The sequence below is a fragment of the Trachymyrmex septentrionalis genome, unplaced genomic scaffold (genome assembly GCF_001594115.1).
Source record: "Trachymyrmex septentrionalis isolate Tsep2-gDNA-1 unplaced genomic scaffold, Tsep1.0 scaffold20, whole genome shotgun sequence".
Lineage (NCBI taxonomy): Eukaryota > Metazoa > Arthropoda > Insecta > Hymenoptera > Formicidae > Trachymyrmex > Trachymyrmex septentrionalis.
The window spans coordinates 6,385,989-6,398,689 of record NW_017305180.1 but is presented as its reverse complement, the minus strand read 5'-3'; the positions used below and the strand labels follow the sequence as shown (position 1 = coordinate 6,398,689).

At 29.2% G+C, this 12,701-nt stretch overlaps 1 protein-coding gene across 2 annotated transcripts in view; it reads right to left on the bottom strand.

Annotated features, from left to right (window-relative positions):
* Positions 1–12,701, bottom strand: part of LOC108747635 (short neuropeptide F-like) — a 25,895-nt gene that overhangs the window by 11,116 nt on the left and 2,078 nt on the right. For both annotated transcript variants that reach the window (XM_018485231.1, XM_018485232.1), the window contains exon 2: positions 6,442–6,547. In XM_018485231.1, coding sequence (XP_018340733.1) covers positions 6,442–6,529 — 88 coding nt within the window. In that variant the 5' untranslated portion in view covers positions 6,530–6,547. The remainder of the gene's footprint in view (positions 1–6,441; positions 6,548–12,701) is intronic.

Sequence of the window (12,701 nt, the reverse complement as noted above, 5' to 3'; positions counted from 1 at the left end):
ATTATATAATATTAATATTATATTATATTAATAAAAAAAATTTTACAGAAAATATTTTACAGTTAGATGCATATAAATATGATTTGTTCTTATTAATTATATTTCTTAATTTTTTAATTAAAATTTATTTAAACTAGTTGTTTTTATTTTTTATTATTTCAAACTTTTTATTATTTTAGACTAAAGATTTGTTCCAATATTGAATCAGTTTCAAACTATTAAAAAACTGCGCATTATCTTAATTTTATAATGCATAAATTCTTGAAGTCACAAACTGATTTGAAAATATGTAGGAACAAAAAATAAAGAAGCCTTGCGGGATATGATGGGAATTTTTAAAAGATTTTTAGAGGAAAGAAAATTTGAACTTTGTACAGATAAAACTATGGTGTTAGTCTGTAATAGGAGAGGAAGAGAAAAAATTGAAAAATGGAAATGAGGTAAAAAGTAGATAGAGGAGGTGTAGGAATTTAAGTATCTAGGCTTTACTCTGAACAGGTAGGATAACTATAAAGATCATATTAAGGAATCAGGTAGAAAAGATAAGCTGACGTCAAGAAAGGTTTGGGGTTTAGATGTGTAAAAATAATTTCAGGAAGAGATGGATTTTATTTAGATTTTTGGTGCAAATTGTTCTGGCTTATGGAATAAAAATATGGGGATGGGAGGAGAAAGGGGACTTAGAAAAGATTATAATAAATTGTATAAGCTGGATTTTCAGTTTGGATTTCTGCACTCCAAGATATATAATTATGAAAGAACTACTTATGGATAAACTCAAAGTAAGTTGGGGAATACGAGTTGAGAGCAAGAAGAGTTGAACAAAAAATAAAGTCAGGAAGGGTAGGAAATATGACGCGCGTGTTGGGAAGAAAAGATAAAAAGTTGAGAGGATTTATATGGACATGAAAGGGTAAGATACTACAATAGAAATGGATGAGGGTAAGAAAAGTTGTACGGAAAAGATTTTGAAGATCAGTTAATAAATAGGGAAAAGGAGATGTAAAAGAGGATTGTAGAATTTCTAAGGCAAAGTACAACGAGAGATATAAGAAGTTAGAGATAAATATAGCAGGATTCCATCGTATCTAAGATTCAAAGAAAACTTAAGAGAATGGGAATTTTAAGAAGGCAATAAAAATATTAATTGAAAGAGCATAGGAAGAACTGTGTATTCGATGATAGAGGAAAAGATAATTTACACTACATTGAGAAGTGTCCGGAAATAAGAGAAAGATTTATACTAAATTAGGAGAGGAAAGTGAAAGGATTTGAAAAAGGTTATACGATAAAGATTTAGACGAGGTAAAATGAGAAATAATAAAGAAATTAATGGAAAGAGAGAGATGAAGTTAAAAGAAGAAGGAAAGAAAGAAAGGATACGATTTCTAATGACAGAATCTTAGAGAAAAAACAAAAGTAAAACTAATGGTAAAGGTGGTAATTTAGCGAATAATAGAGAAAAATAAGAAAAAAGAAATAATGAGTAATAATGATACAAAAAAATAAGCAATAATTATAGGTTATGATAAGGCTATGATAGGGCTATAGATATTAGATTTAGTGTAAATATAGTTGAACAGAATCTGTAGTATTAGAATTAGATACAGGATAAAGCGGATAAACTGTAAAGAAAAAAAATAAAAGAATCAAATGCATAGGGTAGGTGATTAAACCAGAGGTAGCAAGATAGTTGTAAAGTGATAATTATTTAATAATAATATCTAGTAATATATGTGTCATAGTATGCGGATAAGGTATGGAGATGTGAATGGGATATGTAAACCAAGTCCCCTTCTTCAGCTATATATGCTGAAGCGTAATAAATTCTATTCATAAAATATATACATACAAAATAAATTAAAAAAGATTTGTATTATTTATTATTGCATTTTATTGTTATTATTAAAAATCAAATATTTTAAGAACACACGTTCTCAATTTACTATAGAGAAAATGTATTTATGACCGGGGATGCTGGGAACAAAAAAGCTCCGAAACGGATGTTTGTTCACAAACATCTTTGATTATTTCAAATAACGGTATTGATAAACTTAACCAGTTCACCAATAAAAAACCGATTTTTTTTTTGTAACAGAATAGTAGGTACATATCGACCTTGTAAGAATACAGACGATAGAATTTTCCCGCGTGTATATCGCACAAAGGCAAGCAGGCAACCATTTTCCGATTGAATAGGCACCTTTCAACTCTATGAAAAACTTGCGTGGTAAAATTCGAGGACGCGCGATGATGTGAAACATGTATTGGTGCAGTTTTTTTTATTCAAAACCGCAGCTCGTGTTACAATCGATAAACCTAGTTTTGTGCATTAAAAACATCGTAAAATATCGAATACACAAATAATGATATACTGCAATTGCAATGGTTTGACTTTTATGTCAAATGCGAATTATTTGTTTTATGAAAAAAGCAAAATTAACGAAGCGCGAATTTAAAAGTAAATGGGGTTGTCCGATGCACCTGTTGACTATCATAACGCGCTGTATCGCCTTTCACGTTATAATGCGGACTATGTTATATTAAATTTTATCTCCATGAAGCTAAATATTCGCTGTTTGTTCCGCTAATGGCTTCTCTAACACCGTGTAGTTTCAGATAATTTAATAAATAATATCGAAATTATGGGGACATTCTGAAAAAAATTAAATCTTTCATAAAGAGAAAAAAGACTATATTGGAATATGTATCAACTACAACAAGTGGAGCTGATACCGATATTTGTGATGCTTGACTGAACGCTTTTGCGGTCTGCGGGAAAACCATGTACCGGAATTTGTTCGAGCACGAGTGGAATGTAGGTATATTGATAAAACGCTTATGGCAAAAAGACCCTAACAGATAATTCGCGATATAACGAAAGCGATATTGTGACGAGGTCATTTTGGCATTGCTCGGAGAGAGAGGCAAAGAGAGACCGTATGATAGGATACGATCCTCTTATAAGCGATTATTGAATGGAGAGAGATTTGACCGATCGTACGCGTGATTAAGGGCTACGATGAAAGTGACACGTAGAACTATCAATATGATCAGATTGGATTTATGATGAGTTTATATCTTGCGGTGAAATACATAATTCCTGGATCAACTGCGTTTCGTATCGAGCGCTGTAATTATTCATTGCACTGTAATATTATCTTCATTAGCTTATAAGAAGGAATATCCGTGAGTACCGATTCCGTGTTTAAAAATAATTTTAATTCTAACTATTAATTTTAATTCTACTATTAATGATGTTGTATTTCTTTTTTCTTAAACATTATCAGAATATTTAAACTTTATTTTTTCCCAGGATAGGACTCGTTTATTTTCTAAGCTTGTCATTTAAATTTCCTTTAACTAAATTGCTCAATTCAATTATTAATAGTATTGATAAATATCTGTACGTTTTAAGAACATGATGCTTTTAATTTGTAATAAAAATAATAAGCTTTCTGTAACATATTTGAAGCAAAAGTCGTGAAATTATTCACTTTATTTTATTTTATTATTTTTTTATTGAAAATAAATTAATTCCTGTTCAAAATCTGTCTAAAATTTTGCAAGAAATGAACGCCTTTTTAATTTTGAATAATTCTAAAATTATTAATATTTATATTTTAACATTTTACGTAAACAAATTTACTACATATACGAAAAGAGAAATAACTTGTTATTAAAAATATGTACGCAAATTGTAAAAAACAAAAAAATTATATATTTTGTAATATAAAACTGTTGAACATTATTTTTGAGTTACGCTAAAAAAATTATTCTATATCCATGAAGATAACTGCAATCACATAACATCGTCTAACATAATAAGGTAAAACTGTTATATTATCAAATGCAATACGATAGAAAGTTTAGTTAGACTTACACTTTTTGCTAGTCTAGAAGCGAACGTTTAATAATAGCTATCCTTTGCGATCATTAATTATTATAATAGGAGACACGCTGGCAACGGCCTCGTTGTATGCGGTATTACCGGTAATGGAATACAAAAACATGTTATCACGTCAAGTAAGAGTGAAACTTTAATGAGACTTATGGCGCGAGAGGATAGCTCGACAAAACGCAAATTTAACGTCGAAAGAACGAGAAATATTCATCATAAGAAATTTGTCAGAATGATAAGCGCTTTGAAGAAATATAGAAGTTTATTATTGTTATTACTTTAAAGAAATATAAGAATATACACGCGCGCGCACACACACACACACACACACACACACACGCGCGCGCGCGCGCGTTTTTTGAGAGAGAGAGAGAGAGAGAGAGTATAAGAGAATAAGAAGCTTATTTCGGAAATGGTACAAGTCTAATAGTGAATTTGATTGGATGCACTTACTGCGAACTGATGCACATAAAGCCGTCGTATATAAACTGACGTAAAGATATGCATTTCAGTATCGGACTGTTTCACGTCCTAATGAAGTGGATTGCAATAGTCACAAAACGTTGGCGTTCTAATAATGGATTTGGAAATGAAGATAACTCAACTACGGAACGTATAGCTTCCGTATACACACAGAAAAATACGGAAATACTAAATACTCTATGCAAGTAATAATTACTTAGTTTAAGTATTTCAGAAGTTCATAAATCTTCAAATCTATCATAAGTCTATCACAAGCATTAACCTTCTGCGAACCAAGTGAAAAATCAATATGGATCATATGTGGATATATCTGATACCCCATGCTATATTTCATCATAAATACTATAATTTAGTATGATTGGTAACAACGCACTCTCCAGTTGCACAAAACCAGCAACATCCATGCGATACTTTTTAAGAGAAGATATAGAAATTTTTTTTGCTTGGATTTATCACACCCACCTGATTCGCGAAGGATTAAATTTATTCAAAACATATTCTAAATCTTAGTAAGTTTATATATATATACATTGGGCAAAAAAATTAACGCAACACCTGTTCACTCTGCAAAAATAGGCAAATTTCAAGATACAACAACTTCATCAAAAATTGTCATATCGGGATGTTTAAAAAAGCATTTTACAGGTTGAAACGTCTATTTTTCAGATCGCTACTTAAAAAAACGATCTCATGGAGATTTCATTATGAAGTTACACAAACATAAATAAAGAAATCTCAAAATTTTTTACAAAATTTGCGGAGTTCCACGGAATGGACTAAAAATTGTATACAAATGCGATTTACATCATTCAAAAGAACGAATCTTTACCTGTAATTTGCTTTTTTACAAAGCTCTGTACGATTTTTTTTCATCAAGTTAGAGCAAAAATGGTCCTTTTGCTTCAACGTTGAATAACTCGATGTAAAATGCTTTTTTAAACATCCCTATACGATAATTTTTGACAAAGTTATTGTATCTTGAAATTTGCTTATTTTTGTAGAGTGAACAGGTGTTGGTTAATTTTGTAGCCCAGTATATATAATAAATACTTTAATCAAGTTTATTAAATTAAAAAAAATTTGATTTATTTATTAAGAAGAAAGAGAGAGAGAGAGAGAGAGAGAAAGAGAGTGCGTTTTTTCAATCAATTTTATAATATTCTTTGAAAGAAAATAAATTCCTGTTTTGAGTACATAATAATGAGCTTTTCCAACAATTTTGTAATAAGTATATTTTAAAATTATTACAAAAAAATATTCTTTGCCAAAAGATAATTATCACTTAAAAGGAAGAAAATAAATTGAGTATTCAGTAATCTTTTCTTGGCAATACAGTGATATTTTTCTGCATAGAAAGTACTCGCGTACAAGTCTTATATGTGTTAAACATAAAAATCAAGTAAACGGTGAAATACTCAATATACTTTATTATGCTTTTAGGTAAAATATGTATTTTATAATTCAAAATGATTACATTTTACTTTTGCATTTAGATTAAATCAGTGTAAAGGTTTTAATATGCATCTGTCCGCACTAGTACGTCCAATCGAATTCGCTATAAAAGTTACACAATTCAATGCAATATAAATCCCGTATCAATTCCAACAATTTTCCAGAAATTAAACACAGAAATGAAAAAAAGCCGTATTCAATTAAGACGATTCTTTGCGCATCTAATAATATATTTTTTTGTGAATTTATACAATTTCCAAATCAAGTGAATTGTTCGCCGATTACTTGTCTCAAACACAGGTTTTAAATCGAAGCTGGAGTAGTAATATCACAAATCAAATTGACAAGTAATTTCATATTATTAAGTAATAAACATCATAAAAAGTATAAATAATTTTTTACGAAAAATATTACTTCGGGATTCGAACCCGGATCTCCCGTATTTCGTGCGAGAAATTTCGTTTAAAAATTAAATTTACAATCATATAAAAAAATAAATTACTGTTTATTTTAATGAAACTAATAAATGCACACGATTATTCTGCGTGTGTTAACATCTTTTCAAATAAATAATAAATAATTTGTGGAATAACATGATAACTTACCTCCGTAATCCATGTAATTTTCGGTAGCGTCCACGAGACCGACTATCACGACGACAAGAATAAAAGCTGCGCAATATTTGGCGTACATAATGCTCTCCTCTCTTCTCTGCAATCAAATAAACATTCTACATGTGATTTGATTCCTCCGGTTGATTTTACGTAAACGTGTTTTGCTTCGGACATGTGCGGTCGAGAACGCGCATATGTGCCACGCGTGTTATCTAATCGATTTGGTAAAGAATAGGTTTCTTTCTTTTTTCTACACTGTAAAGATGAAAGAGATTGTCACACTAGTATTTTATAATTCAAACGTTGTGACACAACACGTTGCAATAGTAGTTTTGTTTCACTAAGACTTGCACTTTGCAGAAGTCTCGACCATGTTGGAATATGTACTACGTTTGTTGCTGATATAATTCCCCCATGTGTCGTTTGAACATGCGAACGTTTGACGAAAATGTGTGAGGAAAGATAAATTCAAAACCACTACGATAACAATCAAGCCAAGTATGGGTTTTGCGGTTAAATAACATAGCTTACTCAAGAGACATTATTTACAATAGAAACGTAGCTTTTCGAGCGCTGTCATAATAATTTTATTATGCAAAATATTTCGTTATATCATTTTCCCGTGTCCGTTGTAAAGAGCTATCCAAATGAAATGTGCATTTCGAGTTGCTTAATGAATTTATATTTCTTATTAAGATATATAATGGAACAACATTACGATATTTATTTTTGACATAGTAGCCTATAAATGCTTATATTATTTTTAAGTCTATTATTTTTGGAAAATTTAAAATTATAGAAATATATGGTTCGCATAATACTTAATTATGATTTTCTTTTAAATTTTTTGTACTTTTAATAGTTATTTGTAAATTAAAATGCGGTGCTTTCGCTATTCTTATATTTAAGTATCAAATATTGACAGGAAGATAATAATAGAAGCTAACAGTAAATGTGTTACGAAGTGTGGGAGTAATCCATTAATTGAACTTTACTTTCAAAAAATTAAATATTTAACGACAAAGAAATTTGTAGACATATATATGTCTACAACGATTTTTCATTTTTTATAAAAAAATATATTAATCTCGCTTGAATAAATTATTTAATATCCGCTGAAACAGTTTGAGAAAATTACTTTATTTATATTGAAAAATTTGTCAAGTTTCATAGCTGATATTATAGCACTATGTAATTTTGTAATCAAAAGAGAATTTGGGAAAATCTTTCATCGTTAGCCTAATGAAATTTTATCGACCAAATCTTTTAGCTTATTCGGGACTGTGAGTCAAAGCGCATCTCTTTACGCCCTCGATTCTCAAAGAGTCATGTTATCGATATCATCGAGGTTACAATATTAACGAGCTATATTTCTATGTCGATATCTAGTTAGCTACGTTATTATTTATGTCATGCAACGGCTCAAGTGACAAGACAAGAAGCAAAAGAAAAAAGTAAACTATCAGCATCGACACTGCGCTTTCTGAATAATTCATTGAATTATAAATTCTACTTAGAAGAGAGGATCGCCTCCGCATCGTGAAACGACCATATTCACGTGCACGTGAACACGTTGTGGAATTAAGTGCATATGTAAACGTTAATTTTTGACGTAAAATATTAAATTGGATCACACGTTTTGCAAGTGTCGCATGAACGTGACATTTCCATACCGAATTATCATTTCCACGCAAACTCGTGTATTACCACAATCTATCACCCGACTCACGATGAGGGTACCCGCGCAAGCATCGCGATCTCTATTCCGAACGGTGTATTAATTTAGAGGCAACCTCCATTAAAGCACATATAACCGCGAAGCAAGAAGGCTTCGTCCATATACAATATGACACTTGTGCCGGCGTGTAATCTGCGCCTTTGACCGTAAAATTCAAACATATATCCATTATAGGTATCTGTGTTTGGATAATAAACCACGCCTGTTTTAAGACCGAACGATCCATTTCGACGTTTCTTTGCTGTGGAAAAGTACGATGTTATTGTCTTCTTCCATTTCTATTTTTAATTTAATATTAATTGCACGGCAGAAACGCATGTAAACATATTTCGTTTTATTTACCGAGAATGAAAATTCCATTAACACACTAATATAACTTTCATTCCCTTGTCGTTAGAAGTCGTTCAACATTTTTGAATTTTAATATACAAGTAATGTTACGATTCTTCTAAAGAAGAAAATACGCATGAGTTTCTCTTGACAGAAAAATAGAGGTTATATACATTGTAAATAAATCATGTATTTCATCGAAATAATATTTTTTTTCTTTCTGCAAACAGAAAGAAAGAGAGAATTGCAAAAAGATAACAAAAATATTGTAATACCTATAGCTTTATATATATTTTATATATCTCTCTATATATATTATAGCTCAGAAGTTTTCTTCAGAAGTATATCTTATATTTTTGCTAATAATTTTGTTTTTTATTTATAAAATATGAAATTATAATATGAGATATAATATATCTCTTATTTTCACAGAAATATTTAATAAAGTTGCAAATTGCTGAAGAATAATTATAAACAAAAATTATAAATATATTTCGTAAATAGACAAATAACATGTATATACCAACTAAAAGAAATACTAATATAATTCAAATTTTGAGTTAAACATTGATAAATATTTGGGTCATCATGATGACTATAAACAATTAAAAAAATGGAAACAATATATATTCTCGTAAATTAAGTGCTTGCTTAAACACAAATCTTTGATTAGAACACTTGAAGAACTTATTGGCAGAATTCAAAGAGTTTGGTTTCTCTATTATTTGAACCTAAGAAATAAAAATATTAAACTTAAATAAATAAATATCTGAGAAAAATAAATTCTTTTTCTGTAATAATAAACTGAAAACGTAATAAATGCAAACAGTATTCGTACTTTATTCTTTATATTATGAAATTTCCATAAATATATAATAGATTGTGCTGTAACTTTTCGTAGTCTGTATCTTATATAATTATCTTTTTCTCTTTAGATAAATAAAATATTATTTACATATTTAATTGTGTCTTGGATTATTTATTAAATAACAAAATAGAAATTATATTTAGGAGTATAAATTTGAAAAATACGGTCAGAGAATGATATTTTAAACAAAAAATATAAATACTTAAAAACACTCAAGTGGAAATATAACAAACCTAAAAACGTCTTCTAAAAAATATTTAATTCATTATAATATGTATAAAATATAATACCTTTCACATCAAGTACTTCTATTAAACAAATAAATTTGAAATTTTGTTTTAATGACTAGAGACGGATTCGATTTATGTTATTATTTATTGCGGTTTATGTCGCGACAATTTCTAACGTATGACGGAACCCAAGTTGTCGAATCCAATTCTATTTGTCGTTTCTACAGGCGCGAATTATAGCGTATAATCCGTTGATTACTCACACCGCATTGACCGAGGTAAATCCGTTTAATCGTTTTCGCGTGCTCGATGTTAAACGTACACGAATGCAATACACGCCGATGCGTAATTGCTTTATGAAGCCCATTTTAGATGATGTATAATTCTCGTTAGAATAAAATTAAATGTATATCTTTATATTGCACGATATGAAAAATATTTTTGAAAAATCAGAATATATACACAAATACATAAAAATGTAGACGTCAAATTATGTAACGTAAAGTTATAAATATTCCTAAAATCTAATGCAAACTGACATATAGATAGTTCAAAGTTTATTATAAGCATGAAAGCGTGTCTTGTTCTTGCCATCAGTTTCTTAGACAGCACAGCGTGTTTTGCATGGAGTTGTTTGGAAGGTCTCAAACCATCTCGGTAAACGCTCTGCATGTAAACTATGATAAATTCAAAGACAAGTTCTTTATCATCTCTAAAAGCAGATTTTTTTAAGAGTTTTTATTGAATTTTCGTTGAATAGCTAATTAAAACTCCAATAAAGATTTCGTTAAAGTATAATTTAAAAAAAATTTGTGTACAGAATAATGAACAGTTTAAATAATAATTTTAAATTAAAAAGCAATATTTCTTTGAAATATCTTTACTGTTAAACACTTTTTAGGGAAGTACGTATATGTTAAATATTTTATTTTAAAATAAATCCTTTGATGATATATATTTTTATTTAAATATCAAGAAATTCTATTATTACTATTAATGAGAATAAAACATTCCGTTTCTCTTGAAAAAAGACTAAAAATTCGAAAGCTTCGCGACGTAAGCAGATAATAATAATTATGTAGAGGAATATTTCAGGAATATCCCGCACTTCTCAACCTTGATTAACGGCAATTTACTTGTTGAGCTTTCCAGGACAATAATTGCCCATCTTTTTACTCAGTACGTGCTGCATAGGCTTTTAAAGAACATAAATAATTTACGGATACCGAGAAGACGGTAAAATCGTATTTTTGCTCACCAATTATTTTTCCTCGTAGATTCTCTTCGCAGCACTTATATCATATTTACCTGCCAGCGTTCAAGAAAAAATAACTGAATTTGTTGTATAATCAGTGAGCCAATAATTAAGTAAGAGAGGTTCTACATGAAAGAAAAGAGATATCGATTATCATAGCTTCATCGACGTTCAGTCTCCAGTAACAATATCCGATCATAATTACTTTTTGCGTTAATTAGTCGTTAGTGAAATGTCTTAATAAACGAGAAGTGTGCAAAAAGCATAGGTCGTTGCGCAATGAAGAAACACATTGTAACCGAATATCGATTTTGGATATCACTTCTATATGTAGTGGAATTATGTTTTAAAAGTTGCTTTTCAGCTATCTCGAGAAATTTCCATTTGCGCGATAAGATACTTCGTGCGTATCCCGATTTTGTTTCTCCACAATTACTTATTGTCCCACGAAATTTTCAAGCTGTTCAGTTATCAACCCCAGAAGACTTTGATTACATTACGTATACACATGTATGTAATGTTAATGTTCAAGTTAAATGAATTTTGGTCGTACAATACCACCGGTATTTTAACGCATGGATGTATTGCACCCACACATTTCCAGTTGAGAAGTTTGACAAAATGTGAACGCGCGCTGCAGAAAGTTTTTAGAAAAGCAGATTTAAAAATTTGTTACTTACGAATGAATTATATAAATCGTATATGTTCAAGTTCAGTACGAGTTGTCCGCCAAGTTAAATCTCTTGCAATACAATTTATAATCTGCATAATCGTGCGACGCGGAAAGTAAAGCGTATATCGAAATTAACGAGTAAATATGAAAGAAAAGTCTGTTTTAATACATATGAATATAAAGCATATAAAATAATATATATAATAAAAGTAAGTATATATAGAAAACCATAATATATTATAATAATCAAAGTATTAATGCGGATAAAATTTAAAAAAACTGCACTTTGAAAATTACTTTTAATTTTTTTATAATTTTTTAAGATTTATACTATAAATTGTACTAGGTGTAGGAAAAAATCTAAATTATATATATATATTTATTTATTTATTTAATTTTTTGCGCAATGTCCGAAAAAATGCGAACCAATCTTTTTATTTAAAACGCAAATAAGTCATATTAAATAAACAATTACTGTTATTGCACAACGATGACATACGCATAACGTGAAACTTCAAACACAAAACACAAATAAAAAATAACAATTTATGTCATATTAAATATAATAATGTGTAATACATGACTTGCAATATGCAAACTGAAAATAATTATAGGTTTTAAATAAAATTATTCTAAAATTCGCAAATATATCAGCTGTAAGCCTGTATAATCCAGCTACAAAATGTCAATCTTTCTTTGTCCTCTGTTTTATATCTTTGACCTACGTTAGTAATTTATCACCCATTATATCGCGATAAAGAAAATAGTAATGACCACGCCGTCGGATAGTTTCAATGGATTTACGTACATCATAATCGTAAGGGCAGCGTACTCAATTTTTATGAGAAATACAAAAACATTTTTCGTTTAAAAAACCATTGATTGAATATATACGCAAGTATAGTTACACATTTAAGTTTTTACAATTAGTTTTACAAAACAACAAGAAAAAAATCAAAGTATCTAAATAAAACTCTATTATTATTAAATGTTTAATGTTTTATTAATATCTTATTATAAATATTCTTTATAGAATACATAGGATTTTAAACTTTTTAGCTTCTTAGAGTGTTATTTATAAAAATTAATTGCAGAATTATTCATGTGCTTTAAGAAAAAAAATCAATATTTATATAATTTATATTATAAATATGGAT